General features: G+C 52.3%; 10 protein-coding genes across 10 annotated transcripts; 5 read left to right on the forward strand and 5 right to left on the reverse strand.

Moving 5' to 3' along the window:
• Nucleotides 1–36: 36 nt before the first annotated feature.
• Nucleotides 37–1,280, reverse strand: PFLUO_LOCUS6176 (peroxisomal 2 4-dienoyl-CoA reductase sps19; the record flags this gene model as incomplete). Its single annotated transcript, XM_073783696.1, has 6 exons — nt 37–161; nt 223–373; nt 431–630; nt 687–850; nt 917–1,175; nt 1,226–1,280. The coding sequence occupies 6 exons, from the start codon at nt 1,278–1,280 to the stop codon at nt 37–39; spliced, it is 954 nt and encodes a 317-aa protein (XP_073640225.1).
• A 568-nt stretch (nt 1,281–1,848) lies between these two features.
• PFLUO_LOCUS6177 (uncharacterized protein) lies at nt 1,849–2,468 on the forward strand (the record flags this gene model as incomplete). The annotated part of the gene is made up of 2 exons (XM_073783697.1): nt 1,849–1,908; nt 1,971–2,468. The coding sequence occupies 2 exons, from the start codon at nt 1,849–1,851 to the stop codon at nt 2,466–2,468; spliced, it is 558 nt and encodes a 185-aa protein (XP_073640226.1).
• Nucleotides 2,469–2,855: 387 nt separating this feature from the next.
• Nucleotides 2,856–4,326, forward strand: PFLUO_LOCUS6178 (uncharacterized protein; the record flags this gene model as incomplete). The annotated part of the gene is made up of 3 exons (XM_073783698.1): nt 2,856–3,219; nt 3,299–3,499; nt 3,551–4,326. The coding sequence occupies 3 exons, from the start codon at nt 2,856–2,858 to the stop codon at nt 4,324–4,326; spliced, it is 1,341 nt and encodes a 446-aa protein (XP_073640227.1).
• Nucleotides 4,327–4,566: 240 nt separating this feature from the next.
• Nucleotides 4,567–5,497, reverse strand: PFLUO_LOCUS6179 (uncharacterized protein; the record flags this gene model as incomplete). The annotated part of the gene is made up of 4 exons (XM_073783699.1): nt 4,567–4,853; nt 4,974–5,269; nt 5,319–5,425; nt 5,489–5,497. 4 exons carry the CDS (start codon nt 5,495–5,497, stop codon nt 4,567–4,569), a joined length of 699 nt encoding a protein of 232 aa, XP_073640228.1.
• Nucleotides 5,498–7,219: 1,722 nt separating this feature from the next.
• On the forward strand, nt 7,220–8,016 carry PFLUO_LOCUS6180 (uncharacterized protein; the record flags this gene model as incomplete). Its single annotated transcript, XM_073783701.1, has 2 exons — nt 7,220–7,310; nt 7,364–8,016. The coding sequence occupies 2 exons, from the start codon at nt 7,220–7,222 to the stop codon at nt 8,014–8,016; spliced, it is 744 nt and encodes a 247-aa protein (XP_073640229.1).
• A 356-nt stretch (nt 8,017–8,372) lies between these two features.
• PFLUO_LOCUS6181 (uncharacterized protein) lies at nt 8,373–9,737 on the forward strand (the record flags this gene model as incomplete). Its single annotated transcript, XM_073783702.1, has 3 exons — nt 8,373–8,981; nt 9,042–9,267; nt 9,319–9,737. 3 exons carry the CDS (start codon nt 8,373–8,375, stop codon nt 9,735–9,737), a joined length of 1,254 nt encoding a protein of 417 aa, XP_073640230.1.
• A 345-nt stretch (nt 9,738–10,082) lies between these two features.
• Nucleotides 10,083–11,138, forward strand: PFLUO_LOCUS6182 (uncharacterized protein; the record flags this gene model as incomplete). The annotated part of the gene is made up of 1 exon (XM_073783703.1): nt 10,083–11,138. The coding sequence occupies one exon, from the start codon at nt 10,083–10,085 to the stop codon at nt 11,136–11,138; it is 1,056 nt and encodes a 351-aa protein (XP_073640231.1).
• A 153-nt stretch (nt 11,139–11,291) lies between these two features.
• Nucleotides 11,292–12,009, reverse strand: PFLUO_LOCUS6183 (uncharacterized protein; the record flags this gene model as incomplete). Its single annotated transcript, XM_073783704.1, has 2 exons — nt 11,292–11,771; nt 11,839–12,009. 2 exons carry the CDS (start codon nt 12,007–12,009, stop codon nt 11,292–11,294), a joined length of 651 nt encoding a protein of 216 aa, XP_073640232.1.
• A 953-nt stretch (nt 12,010–12,962) lies between these two features.
• PFLUO_LOCUS6184 (uncharacterized protein) lies at nt 12,963–13,997 on the reverse strand (the record flags this gene model as incomplete). Its single annotated transcript, XM_073783705.1, has 1 exon — nt 12,963–13,997. The coding sequence occupies one exon, from the start codon at nt 13,995–13,997 to the stop codon at nt 12,963–12,965; it is 1,035 nt and encodes a 344-aa protein (XP_073640233.1).
• Nucleotides 13,998–14,252: 255 nt separating this feature from the next.
• PFLUO_LOCUS6185 (uncharacterized protein) lies at nt 14,253–17,471 on the reverse strand (the record flags this gene model as incomplete). The annotated part of the gene is made up of 4 exons (XM_073783706.1): nt 14,253–15,027; nt 15,081–16,801; nt 16,853–17,165; nt 17,218–17,471. 4 exons carry the CDS (start codon nt 17,469–17,471, stop codon nt 14,253–14,255), a joined length of 3,063 nt encoding a protein of 1,020 aa, XP_073640234.1.
• Nucleotides 17,472–18,654: the final 1,183 nt, after the last annotated feature.

The raw sequence follows: 18,654 nt of genomic DNA on the forward strand, positions 1-18,654 counted from the left end.
CCGTCTATACAACACTACCCACGAAACCTCCGTGGCTCACAGCTTCGACGTCTTCTTGCCCGTAACATTGGGCACATCCATTCCCGAGAGTAGGAAGTCCGGGTAGCTCAGGCTCGCACCGGCTATACCACTACCCGACATGCGCCAGTTCGCGCCGTCCACTGCATGACATATCCATCTCAGCATCTAGCAGGTACATCATAGGGAAACAGAACAACTTACCGACGAGCGTCTGGCCACTCACGTAGCTCCCTGTGTCTGAAAAGAGATACACCGTCGCATCGGAAATGTCGCGAACATGCCCGAAGCGGCCGAGGGGCTGGGATCGCGTGTAGTCTGCCTTGGCATCGGATGGCAAGAGACGCTCCAGACCCTGGGAGTAGACCGAGTCAGTTTGGTGGTTTTTTTTAACATCATAGAAATGACTTACCTCCGTTTGGGCAATCGGGCCGGGGGAAATGATGTTGGAGGTCACGCCGAGGGGACCGTATTCAATGGCAACATTGTTCGACAAAGCGTCGATGCCGGCTTTGGCAACCGACACGTGGGTCTGAAACGGCATGCCCCGGTAGTGGATGGTGGCGCTGACGAAGATGATTCTTCCGCCTGTGCCAAGGGGGGATGGCTTGACTGGAGAGGGTTCAGCATGACGAGCAGGACCATGACGAAGACAAGGTGGAACTCACGCGACTCCGAGTCCATTTTGTGTTTGTTTCCCGACTCGACCAGGTGAGGAATGGTGGCCTTGAGGGTATTGTACGAGCCCAGGATGTCGATATCCATGACCGACTTGAACGCATTGACGGAGAGCTGCTCGATCGAGGCCAGGAAGTTGCCTGCTGCGCCGGCACTGTTGACGGTCCGCCTCGTCAGTATTTGGTCGCCACCAAAAAAAGAAGGAGGGGCCGGGCCTTACATGACAAAATCAATGCCTCCGAATTCCTTGACGCAGCGATCCACTGCCTCCTTCAAGCTCTCGAATTTCCGCACATCCACGGCCCCAATGCCAATCACCTTAGCCCCCTGTCGGGCAGTCGCGATATCCTGAGCCACGCGCTCTGTCTTCTCCACATTACGGCCGATGATGCATGCGTTCGCTCCGAGATGGACTAGAGCGCGGACTTGGGCGCTGCAGATGGTCCCTGCGCCGCCGGTGCAGAAGACGACCTTGTTCGCTAGGATTGGGTCAGCTAGCGGTGTGACAACGTTCGGACTCGGCACGTACCAAACAGGCCATCCTTCCAGGACTCGCTCATGTAATCTGACTTGGGCAGCGGCATTGTGGTGAAGCTGGGGGAGGTGGAGGAGGGAAGTTGTTGCGCGGATCCGTTCCATTTAGCTCTCGATAACCAAACCCGACTATCGATCGCCCCGTCGCCTTTTCCCCACAGCCGTGGACCGGACCTCGGCTTGATTATGCAACGGGCTATTGGTGTCGATCACAATGATTATTATTCTGCCCAGGACGTGGACTGAGGTAGGTTCGAGTCTGTTATAATTTTTATAATCTGCTCCGTGCTAGCATTTTGGGAGAAACTATATCCCATCTCTGCATGTCTCCAAGCCGAATAAGCTGGTCACGTATATCACGGTCTCCATGTCACGGATGACCCTCAACCTAAGCTAGACACCCTCTCTCCCTAATCATGATTTCCGTCGACTGTAGCTAGCTATACACTGTCCCCTCATAATAGCCTGTCAATCCTTCCCTGCTGCTCCTACTTTCCATCTTAGAAATCGGCGGTTGCTGGTTGGCCCGTGCATGACTGATGTCACCTCCGCCTGTTCCACTCGTCTTTGTCTCTGCAACACAACTAAACACCACGAGAGCTCGATCGATCACCTACCATGGCGTGCCCCATCACCGTCACCAAGTTCGTGGGCACGGTCTCACTCGGTCTGCTGACGGTCAGTTGGGATCTGCCTCGTTTTCCGCTACTGATGCTGACGCGATAATCGCAAACCTCCAGGGCCTATCCTACTCCACCTCAGCCATCACCGTCCCGTCACTGCAGCTGCTGCCCACATCCACCACGGCATCCCGGTGTCTCTATGAAGTCAAGCGCCTGAATCGCAAGCATGCCCTGCGCATCTCCAGCCTGGCCAACGCCTGCTTCCTCTTCGCCTACTGCATCTCCCCACCGCGTCGCAAACACCCATATCTGCTGTGGATGTGCGCGACCTCCACACTCGCCTCCCACGGCCTGGATTTCTGGTACAATCGCCAGCTCGGCCTGCAGAATTGGTTCATCAGCGTTCTTCGGGACACAACTTGTCTGACGCTGGGTCGCAAGTCTTCTGCTAAGAAAGAGGAGGACTTGGTTGTTGTCGAGGCGGAGGAGGATGTCAATGGCGAGATTGTCCAGCGGGAGATGGCTGCGGAACGCCGTCTGCAGGGCATCCGGGCCTGGTTGTCTGGTATTGCGCTGTCGATGGGAATTGTCGGGCTCTGGGGCGATCGATCTTGATCTGTCCGGATGATTAATCGCTCTGTCCTGTTCACACGGAATGTTCTTGTTTGTTGTTCTCTCTGGCGATGGCGAAATACTGGATGTTTCCCTTGAATTATCTGCTTGATCTGTTTGTGGACGGCTGTCACCATTCCCTTGTTATGAAGCTGTATCGCCACTCTTTCCCTGCCTTTTGCTCGGGATGATGTACGTCGAGACGAATAAAACTAGATACGAACTGCCACTGTGCCGAATGCTGTAATAGTTAAACAGTAGTCCCCCACACATTGTGTTCCCCAATGAATGTGGCGGTGGGGGCGGGGGTGGAGAACCTGACGTTATCACCGAACATATAAAGACGATGACCGACAGAGTGGGAGAGAGACCGGATAGAGACAACTCACCATGCATACTCACACTCTCCTCCTCATCCTCATCCTGGTGGTGGCTCTACAGTTCCTTTTCTGCATATGGAAAGCCCTATTCAGCCCCCTTCGTTCACTCCCCGGCCCATTCAGCGCCAGGTTCACAAACCTATGGTACTTCAACCGTGTGCGCCGCGGCCAGTTTGAGCACGACAACATCCGTCTGCACGAGGAATACGGCCCAGTCGTGCGTGTGGCCCCAGATCACTACAGCATCAGCGACCTCTCCGCTGTCCGCACGGTCTACGGTACTGGGTCGCGGTTCGCCAAGTCGGCGTGGTATGATGGATGGAAACACCCGGCGCAGTGGACGGTGTTTGCGGATCGGAACATTAAGCGACATGGTGGGTACACTTGATCCTCTTGCTCTTCTGATGTAGAGCAAGACGCACTCATGATGATACTAATAATGATGGGAAACAGCCGATACGCGAAAAAGATTTACCGGTCTGTACTCGATGAGCTCGTTGGTACATTACGAGGCTTTTGTGGATGACTGCGCGGACTTGTTTTTGAAAAAGTTGGCTGGGTATGCAGACCGGGAAGAACCCCTCAATCTGGGACACTGGTTCCAGTGTTATGCTTTTGATGTCATTGGGAATATCACCTTTGGGGGACGGTTTGGTGAGTTCCTCAAACGGCGAAAGGTGAAACGAGTTTAACAAGGCCACCCAGGGTTTCTGGGCGATGGACGCGATACAGATGGAATGATGGCTGCACTGGGCAAGGTATTGAGGTACAGCACAATGGTCGGGATCTATCCAGAATGGCACCCGCGACTCTTCGGCCCATTAAGCCATTTCAATTGGTCCGGTGCTGGTGGAAGAGCGCATCTCAGCAGTTTCGTGAGAGACAAGATCCGACTCCACGAAGAGAAGAGAAACGACCCGGAACCGGCGACTGATGGATTAAAGACGCAGGATTTTGTGGAGAAACTGATGATTGCGCGCGACAAGGACCCGGAGAAGGTGACGGATAATCACCTCTTCATCATGGCCCTGTCAAATGTCACGGCTGGATCTGATACCACGGCCATCAGTCTGTCGACCATTGCATGGCATCTGCTTCACTACCCCGAGACGCTCAAAAAGTTGCGATGGGAGATCGAGGATTTCACCGCACAGGGAAAATGCAGCGCCGAAGTCACTTTCAAGGAAAGTCAGGACATGCCGTATCTCCAAGTTGTTATCAAGGAAGCGCTGCGCATGCACAGTGCTACGGGGCTGCCTATGTGGAGGGTAGTCCCCGACGGCGGCGCAGAGATCAGTGGACGCCATTTCCCTGCTGGCAGTGTGGTCGGCATCAATACCTGGGTGGCTCACTACGATGAGAAAACATTCCCGGATGCAAAAACATTCAGACCGGAGAGATGGTTGGAAGCCGAAAGTGATCCGGAGCGGCTAAAGGAAATGAACCAGATGTATATGCCTGTAAGTGTGGCAACCCTTTGATAAAATGGTGGCTCTTGCTAACGTGATAACATAGTTTGGCCTCGGTTCTCGAACATGCTTGGGAAAGCACATATCCATCCTTGAGATGTCTAAATTGATTCCTCGACTTGTGCGTGACTTCGACCTCACTCCTCTACGTAAGACATGGCAGACGGAGAACTTCTGGTTTGTTAAACCGATGGATTTCGAAGTCCGAGTGCAAAGAAGAGCACAAACCACAGAAGCAAAGTGATATAGCAGTTAGCTCACACCCAAATTCAACCTCCGGTACTCCATAATAAGCTCATTTACATCGCCCATGTCCGTGTGATCGTAGCTAGAATGTGTCTGAGATGGCTCCGCCTCTAGGTGGTCGTCAAAGTAGGTACCCGTTGATCCGATCTTGGCTGCGAAGATCCGAGCCAGGTGCCAGAATTCCGATGCCTGGCGCAGAAATCCAACCTTTTTCCATATATTCTCCGCGGTATCGGGAATATCTTGATCTTCGGGGACTCTTTCATTCCAGATCCGTCTCCAGTTGTCAAGCCCTGTCTGGACGGGTGCTAGTGTCGATTCGAAAACAAGGGAGTTTTGGAGGTGAAACATGAGGGAATGAATTGCTTTGGCAAGTCAGTAAACTAAAAATATCTGAAAGCAGTCAAGCCTACCTTGTACCACTGTAAATAGATTCAGTGTCCCCAACTGCGCGTACTCGTGGACCAGATTATCCTGCAATTGGCTCTGGCAAATGCGCCTGACCACTGATACAATAGATAGTCTGTTCCTCCAAAAGCGAGTGTGGGCCCAGTCACGAAGGAGGATGAGACATTCCGATTCAGACTCGGCCTGAAAACACGCCTCGGGGCATGATACATCCATGCTCATCTCGGGGATAACCATTCGGGGTGGCGAATTGTGTAAAATGACAAGGGCTGCGTCAATCAAGAAGACAAATATGAGAGTTCTAGAGAAATCAGCTGGATTCTTCTTGTCACAAGTTGAGTGTTTCTTACCTGACTAGCTCTTCTTCCTCGGCGAACTGCTTCCACCATGATAGCGTAGCTTCATCAAGACAGAGATTTCGGTGAGAAGCATTACCAGGTCCGATGTGTCTTGCCAACTAAGATGCTGATTTCAGTATGGATGGACAGAAAAAGCACAACTGTTTTTTTTTCCAACTCACTGTGACCATAGAAGCGTGACGATATCGCCGAATGCGGGCCTGGGCTTCCACAGACCCCTCTCTCTTCTGCAGAGAGCTAACAAGATATGCCGCTTGAATACACCGCAGCATCTCCTTCTTCCAAACAATATCATCATGGCCCTGCGATTGGCTCTTCCTAAAACAAACGTGACCAAAAACGAGCTCTTCCACGCTATCAAGCCACATCTTGGCAGACTGGTGATCACTGTCGCGCGAAGAAAGGCATGCCCCAATAACCACCATCACGCATAGTAGTGCCGGCGTGGCTGCATGTGGATCGAAAAGTGGCCTGTGCACAATCGGACAGTGGGGGTACCATAGTGACCAAAAGTATTCGAGAAAGCGGCGTATGTTGGGTGGAGAGAAGAACTCTTGACATAGTTTGTGCAGAGATGGAGACCAATCCAAAGTGATGACACCGTCGTTTTGCCTTCCGCAAATGACAGTTCGGAGACTGGCGACAAGTTGGTGAGATTTGGTGTATAGTGAATCAGAGATAGAGTCTCGTGTTGGAGATGAGTCTAAATCGTGATGTAGTTCGTGGGCATCCGCATGATCTATACGAATTGCAGACTGCTGTTGCAATTTGGCTTCGTAGGCATCCACCGCGATCTTCTGACTTCGCCGGAACGACTCGCGATCTGCAAATGTTTCCAATCCACGTGAGCTAGTAAAATATGCAAGATACTCTAGTCGCTCAGCAAGGACGACGTCTGAAGTCAGTTGCGGAGAATACAGAAGATCCCAGGTGGAGAAATCCAGAGGTGACGGAATGTCTGCCAGAATATCATTCTCCGTGAAATAGGCAGAACTATCTAATTTGGCCAGCTCAGACGTGCTCCTGGAGTTACCCGCAAGTGAATCCAATACTTCTGTTGGCTCGGCGTAGTCACAACCAGTAAATGTAAAATCAAGCGCGGGTAGATCAGACTCGGGTAAAGGCAAGCTTGCCGTTTCATTCAACCCTATTGAGCAACGTCGTTTTGACTGTCTGTCTTCATCTGAATGGCAGCGGCCCTCACTTTCGGAGAGTGATTGGACTCGAGATTTGCAGGTCCTTTCATGTCGCAGGAGTACATCTCTAGGAAGAAAATCAGATCCCATATTCAAGATGCATAGTTACAGGTAGCATTCATATAATACCTTCGATTGAACGTTCTTCCACAAGACGCACAGGCGTGCGGCCGGTCATCAACGTCTACATCGGATCAATCAGCAGTGTCGGACCACAGGGCTGGTAGGTAGACGAACGAGATGCAACGTGCCGTTTCAAATGTTCTGCGCGAGTGAAAGTAGCGGGACAGGCTGTACAGTGCCATTCTGAGGCCATATTCGTTAGTTGTTGAGAGTGTTGGTTTCGGCAGCGCTGAGATGAAGTCGGGGCTGCTGATCAGTCGGGCCTCGGGGTCGTGGAGTACCGAGATGTGGAGTAACGGGGGCCCGAAGCAGTTCATTGTCAGAAAGCTTACTTTGTACATCGTTACATCGTAAATAAACGGATATCCAGTGTTCTAGGTCATGTTTTGGTTGGAAAATCTGATTACCCTAACAGTGTGTAAACCGGGACAACAACAACTGTCGAAATTAATTAATCTCAAACCGTCAAGGAGGAAGCGGAGGCCCCGGAAATGAGGCCTTGGCAGAGAAAACCTCCCCAAACTTACAATCATCTCGATCTTGGGACCTCTAGGAGTTCTACACCGTCAAATCATGGGTAACTTTACTCTCGTGAACGGCCAGATCTACACGCCAGGCCTGGCGATTGTCGACTCCCCACAGCCCTACACCCCCGAGGGTGGACGTGCGTCATAGATTCTTCAACTCCGCTGACATCCTAACTGACCCACGATACAGAATATCTCCAGGTCGCAATCGATGTCTCTGGAGACGGACGGCTGCCATGGCCCCCATCTACACAGTCCGCTAACTCTCCCACTCTCTTCCACAACATCACGTTATTCTTGACGTCCGAATCTCTCTCGCACAACTTCACCATCTCCAATGGCACAGTACCATCAAACGACTCTCAAGGCTATGTCGGCCCAGTACTAGACCTTGAGCCTTCTTCCACCGTCAAGCATGTGAACTGGGTTTGGCCCAATTGCATGGTCGGCAACGGCGGCAGCTCTTCCGATCGGGGAGAATATAATGTCTCCATGCACCAGTCTTTTCGCTGGAACGGCACCGACTATTACACCGTGTTTGACCTTCCTATCTCGGTCACTAACAGTATTCCAGCGGACTCGGCAAGGGTGGATTGTGCCTTGCTGGAGAACAAATTGCTAAGTGTAGCAGAGGTGGAAAAGAGCTCCGACGCGCTCCCGGGCCAGCCTTGGGTACGAGGAGTTAGTACTCGCATCACGGGTGACACTCCGACTGGCACTCCGACTGGCTCTGGCGCACCGGCGACCCATTCGGGCATGGGCAGTCGTTCTCATTCAGGGGCAAACCTGAAGTTGGCAGTGGCAGTGGCCGCGCTAGCCATGTTTGGTCATATGTTGTATTAGCAAGATCCGCGCGTACTAGCTTGGCAAGAGTTGTGTTGTTGCTTAATTCGAGTTACATTCCCTCCCTTGTTCGCTGTCACCGGTACTGTACTCCCAGCGATTGTAAATTGCCAGTAGAAACTGTGTAAAGCGACTTTCATGGCGAAATTATCAGTGAGACTAGTCAACAGGGTCCGCGGCGCCTAATCTGGATTCGGACAAGGGTCCCCCTAATGATTGACTAATCCCTCCAGCAATAATGACCACCTCTTCTCTCTCTCTCTCTTCATGTTGTCGACAACTCCGCAAACGCTCTCGATTTAGCATGCGCTGATCTTTAGGCTCTATGCATTCCCAGAATCAGTCTCACCCATGACATGACCCTCTTGCCTTTCTCCTCCCCCCTCCGAGTCCGCCGCCGCCAGCGCCAACGCCAGATACTCCGCGCGCTGATTATCCTTCTTGTGTTATGGAACTGGGTAGAAGTCCACTGGGTCTACCGACGACTACACAAAGCAGACGGTCTTCATCATGAACAGCCACGGCGGCGGATTGAACTGCCGCAGCGACGGGAGCGGATCTACATCGCCGGTGTGAATTGGAACAGCGAGTCTATTCTACGGAGCCACTGGAATCAAGCAGTGCTTGACCTCGCTCAGAAACTAGGGCCCGACAATGTCTTTATCAGTATCTACGAGAGCGGGAGCTGGGATGGGACCAAGGGTGCGCTGGCGGAGCTGGACAAGGACCTAGATCGTCTCCGCGTGCCTCGGAATATCACTACCTCGCCAGTCACACACGAGGATGAAATGAACAAACCACCTGCTGGCGATGGCTGGGTTGAGATCTCTCCGGGGAAAAAACAGCTGAGGCGAATTCCGTACTTGTCTCGAATGCGGAATTTGAGTCTGCAGCCGCTGGCGGAGCTGGCAGAGCAGGGGATCATATTTGACAAGGTCTTGTTTTTGAACGACGTTGTCTTCACGGTTGGTTTTGTTCCTGTCATCTCATGCATGCTTGTACTGATTTATACTGTTTTCATTTAGCCCAGTGATATACTCGAGCTATTGAATACGAACAAGGGCGCCTATGCCGCTGCCTGTTCGCTGGATTTCTCAAAGCCACCCGACTACTACGACACCTTTGCGCTCCGAGATATTGATGGCCATGAGGCGGTGATGCAGCAGTGGCCGTATTTCCGTGCAGAGCCATCTCGGCGAGCTATCAAGAACATGTCGCCTGTCCCAGTGAGTAGTTGCTGGAACGGCATGGGTAAGTTTGCTAGAAAGCGCCTGGTTCGTTCCAAAGCTAACACACACTTAGTCGCCATGCCCGCAGGTCCCTTTTACGCTAAATCACCGCTCAGATTCCGAGGTATCCCCGACTCCCTCGCAAGTGCTCACCTCGAGGGATCGGAGTGTTGCCTTATCCACGCGGACAACCGATTATCTAAATACCTGGGCGTCTATCTAAATCCACGTGTCCGCGTAGGGTACAGTGGCGATGCCTACGATGCCGTGAACCCGACTGGAAAGTGGCTATCCCGATGGCAGATTCTGCGGGGGATATGGAGTAACCGTCTTCGCCGCTGGACAACTTCCCCATTGCCGAAAGAAATGGTCGTCCGGAATCGGGTGGAAAAATGGGCTTCGCAGAGCGAACAGAACCACGAGCCTGGTGTTTTCTGTCTTGTGAATGAGATGCAAGTCCTCCATCCTCGTGGATGGGCTCATGTAGATTAATCCTAATTTTTGTGCTTGGATATAGCTGCTCCATATCCAGTTGAGCTATTTGTGAATATAGAGGCATATTTCCGTACTCTGCTCCGCAAACTCCGTAGTTTCGAGTAGAAAAAGTGAGTTGGAATGGAGGTTTCGATTTCCAATCAATTTCCTCGAACATCACCACTAGACAAAAAAAAATAGTTGGTTCAACCTCATATACGACGGAGATAAGGCAAAGACCGGCATTACTAATGTGGATCCATTGTAACGTAGTAACTAGTATAAAGAGACGAATTTGCACTCGAAAACAAAAGAATCAGAGACCAAATCGCAATAATAAGCAAAAGAAAACTATCTACAACGATGTCTGTTTCATCCGCTCAGCATCAGGCCGCCATTCTCCTCCAAAAGGGTGGACCACTGGTCGTTCAGCTGCGCGACACACCAAAACCCGGTCCCCACGAATTGCTTGTCGAAGTGCATGCTGTCGCCCTTAACCCTGTCGACCATTACCAGCGAGACGTGGGCGCTCCCTTGGTCGAGCAGTACCCATCAATCGTGAGCTCCGACGTTGGCGGCGTGGTCGCCAGCATCGGCAGCGAGGTTCAGTCCACCAGCCTGAAGCCCGGAGTACGAGTGGTGGCATTAGCTAGCTCGTTCTACTACAGAGGAGCCCCGAACTATGGAGCGCTTCAGCGCTACGTCGTCGTGCGTGCCGAATGTGCGGCCCTATTGCCCGACTCCTGGTCCTTTGTCGAGGGGAGTGTGTTCCCCTTGGCGACCTTTACGGCTTGGAATGGTTGGAAGTTCACAGGGGTCCCTCCCACCCTTGTCTCGGCCCCAGCAGGTGCTAAAAAAGAAGTTGTTCTTGTCTGGGGCGCATCCTCCAGTGTCGGAACCGTTGCCGTTCAGGCCGCCAAGGTGATGGGGTACACCGTGTATGCCACGGCTAGTGCGCAGCACCTTGATTACATCAAGAGCCTTGGTGCCACGCGAATGTTTGACTACAAGGCTGAGGATGTTGGATCGCAGATCAAGAATGCTGCGAAGGAGGATGGGGTCAACATCACAAAGGGGTATTTGGCGCAGGGAGATCAGCAGCTTGTGGTAGACCTGATGAATGAGTTGAAAGGTCAAGAGGCGAAAGCAAAACTGGCTATTGCACCCCTGGTCGACCCTGAGTTGAAGCCTCCTGAGACCGTGGAGACAACGTTTGTCCTTCCGCCTGCGGATGTTGCAGAGCGGAACCAGTGGTGCAGTTGGGTATTCAATGCCTGGCTGCAGGAGAATTTGGCTGGTGGCAACCTGGTCTCCAGTCCGAAGATTAAGGTGGTGGAAGGGGGCTTGGAGTCGGCCAACGAGGCTTTAGATGAGTTGCGCGCTGGCGTCAGTTGCCTGAAGATCGTGGTGAAGCTGTGAAAGAAAGGGCGAAATGTCCTTGTGAGATAGTGTGTTGATTATATGTCTATTCATTTCAATGTCGGCTTCTCAGTCGACAATAATATACACGAATCGCTTTTATATCCCCGCATGTATGCTCAATGCCGCAATTAGTAACGAAGTCGCCAACTACTAAACGGATGCCTTAGTAGGCTGATCGGAGTCCTGTGCAGAATTCTCCACCGGCACCGGCACCGGCGCAGGGGCAGGTTTCGCCGGCGCGGAAGGCGCAATCCAGAAAACAGGGTATCGACGGTGCAAGTTGTTGATGAGCAAGGCACACCCTAAAAGCAACATCGACGAAAGCAAGATCACCGGTAAAAAGTACCAGGACAGTTGATAGATCGCTTCATCGGTGGCCGGAAGTAGAGCTGTTGCTCCGGCGGGTGGGTGTGTGGTGCCGGTTAGCTGCATGACCACGATAGCAAGGGCAGTCGAAAGGGAGGCGGCTAGCCAGCGCAGGGACTCGAAGCGCTCAGCATCAGGCATGAGACTGAACAGTTTGATGACGCAGACACCGATCAGAGCGCTGAAGAAGTGGCCAAAGACTAAGGAGCGTGGCTGCGCCAGGGGTACCTCGATGGAACCAAAGACTAGGACTGCCGATGCGCCCTATGTGGGAGATGATCTTGTTAGCTGACACCGGTGCGGACCCCTGGGGGAAATGGTTCTAGCTCACGAAGGATGCGACGATCCCTGGGACATGGCGCTCTTTAAAATAGTCGGAGTAGTTGAAGACGCCCTGCAAGACGGACAGGCCGCAGAACGCGGCTAGGAAGGACCAGCCAGCCACAATGTATTTGTTCAATGGCGCCGGAGTCTCTGGGCGATAGCCTAACCAGTGGCTCATCCACGAAGGAAGGCGGGCGAGGCGGGAAGGGGGCATGATGCACAGCCGAGCGAGGGTCGTGTTGGTTCTTGTTTTTTCGAGGGCATTGCCGACCGTGCATATTTAAGGGTTCGGCAGCCGGCGTGAGGGGAGCGACCCACTGAGGAGAAAAAACTGCTGGCCAGCGTGCGGAGAAATTTGGTCAGCGACAAGGACGCGGAGGAAGACCTTGTTTCGGCCCCTAGTGCCTTCTAGCAGTTCGTCGCAAGGTTCCTCGTAACCGTCGAGTGCGAGCTGATGACACAGCCATCGCCTTCTCATTAAATGACCGGTCTCAACGCGATCTGACCAAGCGGTCCGACAATTCCGATACACACCATGGAGAAGTTGGCACCAGAGACTGTCCATCATATAACGGCACTTGCCGCAATCGACAAAACGGTAGCATGTTCGATTTTTGAAACGATTTCAAGTGGCAAGCCTAATGCGTCGGTTCCATTAGAAAGCCTTGATCTTAAGGCTATCAGGATCGGTGAATTTGGAAAAACTGTCACATGAAATACTCAACACATTCAAGACTATCGCAAAGGGGTGGCGCGTTGAACGAAACCCACGCGATGATACTGATGAACCTGTCGCAAAGGAGACAGGAGAGCCCGTGCATTTTCTAACCCCAACCATGGCCCTATCGAAAGAACTTACCAAGGTCTGGCGTTTGCTTTGGCCTGAACATGAGTCAGGAGACTGGAAGGAAGAGTGGCACAGCTTTCCCCTTTCTGTCTGAACCATGACATGGCCCGATACTACATCTTCTATCGGCTATATTTGACGCTGTTCAAGCATTCTCTTTACCAGTACATTGTCGTTATCTATTCATGTGAGTATAGATCACACACTTTCAACGTGCGCTCTCAACGTGCGCTCTCAACGTGCGCTCATAAAAGTGCTCCTGGGGTGCTCTCCAAGTTTACCAATTATATAACCGTTTTTCTATCGCCTTCTTCTACCGATACTGTTGGGACCACAGGCGCATCAGCACATTCGACTTGAATAACATGATGCTCAATTTCCCCATCGGCAGCCGCAATCACAACCGTGCTTAACTGATGGCCGTATAAACACGCTGAATCCAGTCCAATCGTATACCTGCCCAGCTGCAAACGACGCTTTGCATCGTGCCCGAATATCACCGTAGTCTTGGATGCTAGCCTATCTTGCCACCGGTCCCATTCCATAACCCAGCTTTCTTCTCCGGAAGTTTCAGCCGGTATATATCCAGTCTCATCGCCCTGTATACGGACGAGGCTCCGCATATGCATCACAGCATATGGATCCTGCTCTTCAAGTGGAATTCCAGGAACGAGGCCCGCATGTACGACAATTAGAGTGTCACCGAGGGAAGATGCTAGGTTATGAGGTAGCTTGATGCGCAAGATCAAAGGCAAAGCGGCAAGCCAGTCGAGTTGGCGCGGCGAAAGTACCAATGCCGTACTATGCGTTGTAGCGCTATGTTTCATACTAATGCCGGTTGTAGTAGATACGCCTTTGTCCGGGGTCTCGAAATCTTGGGCAGGATCCCTCGGCAGGTCGGCTTCAGGGTTCTCAGGTACGGCCGGACTGCCAGTCACGCCTACAGAATGCAGTAGACTATCCTTTGTGGCGTTGATCTCTGCGGCCGCATCAAGAACTGCATTGTCGTGGTTGCCCCTCACTGCGCTGGCGCCCAGCTTAATAGCCAGATCAATAACACCAGGGCTATCGGGCCCTTTATTGACTAGGTCGCCCACTAGTATCAGATGATCTCCTTTGCGTTTGTCGAAGCGGACTTTGTCTAGGAGTGCTTCCAGGGACTTTCTCATGCCATGTACGTCGCCTACAATGACCAAGCGTCCACTTGCAAGGCCATTTTCGGAAGATGATTGGGGGGAGTGCGGGATAAGATTGGTCGGCAAGTCTGAAATAAAGGTTGCGACTGGAAATACCTTGTCGGCAGTTTTCGTGGAGGTCATTTTATTAAGACTTGAAGCATATCCTTGTCTGGATGGAAAGGGAAGACGGAGACAATGAGATCAGGACCGTATGGGTGTAAGAAGGCTTCCCTCAACCCCTTGGGCGGAGAGGCAAAATTTTTAATTATGCTGAATGTTATTTACGCTGAGGCGGGCCCTCACCGCTCGCTCTCTTCCAGTGGAGGGATATGCTAATTAACACGAGGCACCCGATTCGGCCGTCATGGGGGGTATCTTCATATATGCAGGCTATATTTACACTTCGTACTCGTCATGCATCAACTCTCGGCTAACAATATGAGACTCGCCCAGTGTGCCCTTCATGACAAGAACCAGATCATCGATGGCAGCCAGGAACTTAAGGTAAGAGTTAACCGCAACGCAGAACTTCCGATAGTTCTCATCACGGATGGTTTCTGTACTGAGTACAATATCCACATGACGTGATTGCCAGAACTCGTAGCAGCGTTTCAGAAGCGGCGTGGGCAGGACCTCCGGCAGCGGGTCTCCGGTTTTCAGGGCCTGCTCCACGTTTCCTAGCACGGCCATGATATCGCCGATATTGCGGTGATCGAGAAGACCAACATAACGTGCGAGACGTGCCTGTAAGTACTCTGGCAGCGACGCAGAGAGATACAGCAGTCGGCCGACGCTCCGGTTCATATCCTCGCACAAGGTTTTTACCTGGGCTAAACGGTCGCTGTCGAATGGCGAGCCGGAAAATTCGAAGCGGAGCATCCCGATAGGAGCGTTGAGTGAATTGAGTACTTCACCAAGATCGAGCGCGATCTTCTCGGCCACCAGTCCCGCATGGCGATCAGGATGGCCCCAGCACGAGAGGAGGAAGGCATAGTGGTCAGAAAGGGAACGGATGACGTTTGAGAGCGACTTGCAGATGTGCCGCGAGGCAGAGGGTGGTCGTGGGAAGAGCTGCACGATCATGGCAGCTGCGAATCCTATGACAACGAGCACGAGTCGTCGCCAAAACACGTTGTATCCTTCACCAGGGTTGCCGTACTGTGGGATATGTCTAAGATTTGGGTCAGCGCCGCTGTATCACTGGGGGAAAAAACCGCAACTTACGTATCGTCGTAACTGTAACCCACGACGAGAATGCAGGTGGCACCACCCATCATGCAGGCCTGGAGCAAAGCGGGGGGTGCGAATAAACGTCCCCACATCAAAACAACAATCACGACTGCCATGATGGCGGCAAGGCCGTAAGGATTGCCGGGTCCATGGCCCGACCCGATATACCACGCCAGCAAGCCTAGAATACCTCCGATAACAGTGCCAATAGCCCGCGAGATAATAGAGAAGGTAAAGTCGGCCATGTAGATAAGCATGGTTGTTTGGCCCATGATGAGGCCCCAAAGTCCCTTTTCTCGGAAGTAAAAGCCTGCGCTTGACGGAATGACAGCGGGAATTCCGAGAGCAACGCTCACAACCACCATTCGTAGCGCATACATGCCATCTGGGTTAATGAGCCAGTGATAAGTGCCGAGAATAGCTCGTCCCAGACCGTTCCGTCTTTTCACTCGGTATCCTCTGCTGATGCGAAGACGCTGTTGGGCTTCTTTTGCTTGTGATTCAGCGATATCAGGATCGGTTGTGGACCCTTGTGCGGCGATGGTCGGGGCCTCGGCGTTTCTTCGGAAAACCCAGTTGGCTGCATAACGCAATCCTTTGGGTAGCCAAAGTCGGATCTTCTGGCGTTCTTTCAGAAGAGCAGTGATCTGAGAAAGAGCTTTCTCCCAGGAGTCGGCGACACCGAGGACGTGCTCTTCATAAACCATTCCTATCATGATGCCCCTAACCGAAAGGGATGTGGGGTGGTCAAGGCTTTTCAGCTTGCCAGCCTCATCAAAAATGTCTGCATAGGTCTGAATCAGTCTCTCTGTAGCCTCTGTGGCGAATGAGTTCCGTGCAGCCTGAAGAGCCTGAAGGGTCGATTGACTGCGCTCCAATGCCTCGTTCAAGTTTCGTTTAGATGGCCGACCAAACCATCCAGCTGAATTGACCACATGGATGACTTGGGCCACGGTTTCAGTGGCCTCTTGACAAGTGGGAATTATCTCTCTACTGGACTCTCGCATAGCTTCAACGGTCTCCAACCGAATGGACTCATGTTCCGGACTGCGCAGAGCGTTCACAAGATTGAAGCTCTCCAGTAGCTGGCGCATGCCGACCTCGTGCGGCTTCTTTTTGCTTTTCTTTTTCTTTTCGCCGAGCTCGGCGTTTCCGGGCTCAGTGTCCGAATCGTGATTGTGACCGGCAATGATCTCGTTCAGCTTCTCGAGCTTTGTCGCCCCGCTCAAACGAGCGATGTGGAGCTCGAGAAGAGCCACACTGTTGAGCAGGGCCAGCCGCATTGGCTCCCTGAGACTCTGGATATCTTCCGCGTTCCACCATCCTAGACCGAAGTCCAATGGCAAGAATCCTAGCGCTGGCTCTATGGTCCGATACGCTTCAATCGTCTTCGCTTTGCTTTCACGAAGACTCTTGAGAATTAGTGGATCGCCTTCTTTGGAAAGACTGACTAGCGTAAAGTCCAATGGTGCTTTCAGGAGCTGTGCCAGACCCTCAAAGCCGGCGAGCACCGTGTGGGACGTCGATCTGGGAAAAAAGAGTAGACAGCAAACCAATCCAATCCCTATGCCAATTGCTGCGGGCTCAATCAAGAGCTTGGGCAGAGTTCCATTAAATGTGGGAAGCAGGGGGGCAAGGGTCAAGAAAAGGTCGGAGATGATGGTGCCAAAAATCTGCAAAAGCGTGAATTTAGGGTTCTTAGCCCGTATACGTGCCTGGGAGACAGTTAACACACTTCTAAGGGACACTTAGCACAGACCACTGACCAACACATAGATAAACAGGCACATGAGGGAAAAGTAGACTGCCGTCACCCGGGCATCCAGCATCCAGCCGTCATAAACCAGCTGCTGTTCCACGGCTGCGACGGGTTGTCCTGTCGCATTGGCCTGGCTGTAGGCCTGTTTCCCTAGGGCTTGAAGTCTAGCCTCGGTATCAGACGACGGTCGCGCGGCCATCGCAGCCTTCATGACAATCGTACCCCATGCCCAGGCCAGACCCACGCCGACGAGAAGCGTCAGGGCTCCCAGGATGAAGATGAACACGATCCCGCTAGGAGGCACTATGAACAGTACAAGGCTGAAAAGCGAGTCAGAAAGTACTGTGATTGTGGCAATGCGCGGCAACTCACGTCGCGAAAAAAGTCGCAGTCCCGATCTGGGCATGCGAAGGCCCGATGAAGATCAGCAGCGATGCGACCCACGCTGCAACCGAGCAGCGAAACAACACTTTGAGGTCACGCGCGTTGAAATGATCTAGCCATCCCGGCAGTTTCCTCTGATTGGCGACCGGTGTTGATGTCTGGGCTGGTCGAGTGGTTTCGTCAGCCGGAGTCCCTGGCGAGGACTCCGGGGGAACTGCATCTTGTCGCGAAGCTTCGGACATGAGGGCAGTTGGCGCAGCTCGTCGATTCCGCGAGAGACCACAACTCAATTGGCAGAGGTGATCCCGATGAAGCCGACTGAAGGGGAAAGGAGCATTCCTCGCAGCCTCGAAAAAGAATGAGAGGGGGCTAAACCTCGGCTGATTAAGGAACCCGAAATCAACTAACTACGGGGGGACGATCGGCGCCTGGCCCCCCGACGTCCACTGGAAGCTTTCCCTAAGCCGAATCAGCGCACGAATTGCTCTGTTTGGGGCTGTTCTTCGTACGGTGCGGTCTTATCAATCGTTGTGTTTGTTAGGCCTAGATAGATCCAGTCCCTTTCTGAGAGCAGGTTGGTCCGGATACTAATCTCAAAGGAGGCATTGGTCTTGCCAAGATTCAGATCGAACACAATGATAATGCGCGTCATCAATCAAGACCCAGGAATTCGCTGAAAGTACCCTGCTTATTAAGACCTGCCTCCTCTGGTACTCCTATTTCTCACCAAGTTAGGTGTTTATGCTTAGGCATTTAGGGACTTGGGGAGGCTTAGGAAGGTTTAGGCTTTTTTTTTCCTGGGAAAATTAGGGTGATTGAGGGAAGTTTTATGATCTCTGAGTACGCTCACGTTGGAGGCTGTTGGAGGGCCAGGGTACTACTCTCAGCTACATGCCCTATCTCAATGGTTGCTCGCAATTTGTACCCATTTTGCTGTCTAATGCTGTCAATCCTAACTACCAATGGAGTAATGCACTTTCCCAGCAGCACATCAGTATGTGAGTAATCTTAAACCCCTGCCCGGCATTCTCCCGGCCGCTTCCATGGTTCCACAGATACAAAAACTAATAGCCAACTCCGAGCAATCCGAGCAATCTCAACACCAGGTGGGCTGTCAATAGACTAGGTAGGCAGCACGGACCCATGCTTATTCCTATTGTTCTCTACGTTCTTCATAACGTACTCTATCTCAAGACTGACGCACTCTTTCGCTGTTTCTTCTCCGATTTGATCATCTTCCAGGTAAGTGGAGTCGGGAAGGATTCAACCCAATGAGGCTCGGTTAAGTGGGGAAACCCGATGTGGTGCAGAGTCAGAACCAAATGTCGTGATTTAAGATTTTCGGAAGCTCAAAAGAAAAAAAAATACATCTGTTTTCACCTGCTGGCAGCTTTCGAGAAATTCCTGCAGTGCATCCGGGGGAGA

Source organism: Penicillium psychrofluorescens (genome assembly GCF_964197705.1).
Source record: "Penicillium psychrofluorescens genome assembly, chromosome: 4".
NCBI lineage: Eukaryota > Fungi > Ascomycota > Eurotiomycetes > Eurotiales > Aspergillaceae > Penicillium > Penicillium psychrofluorescens.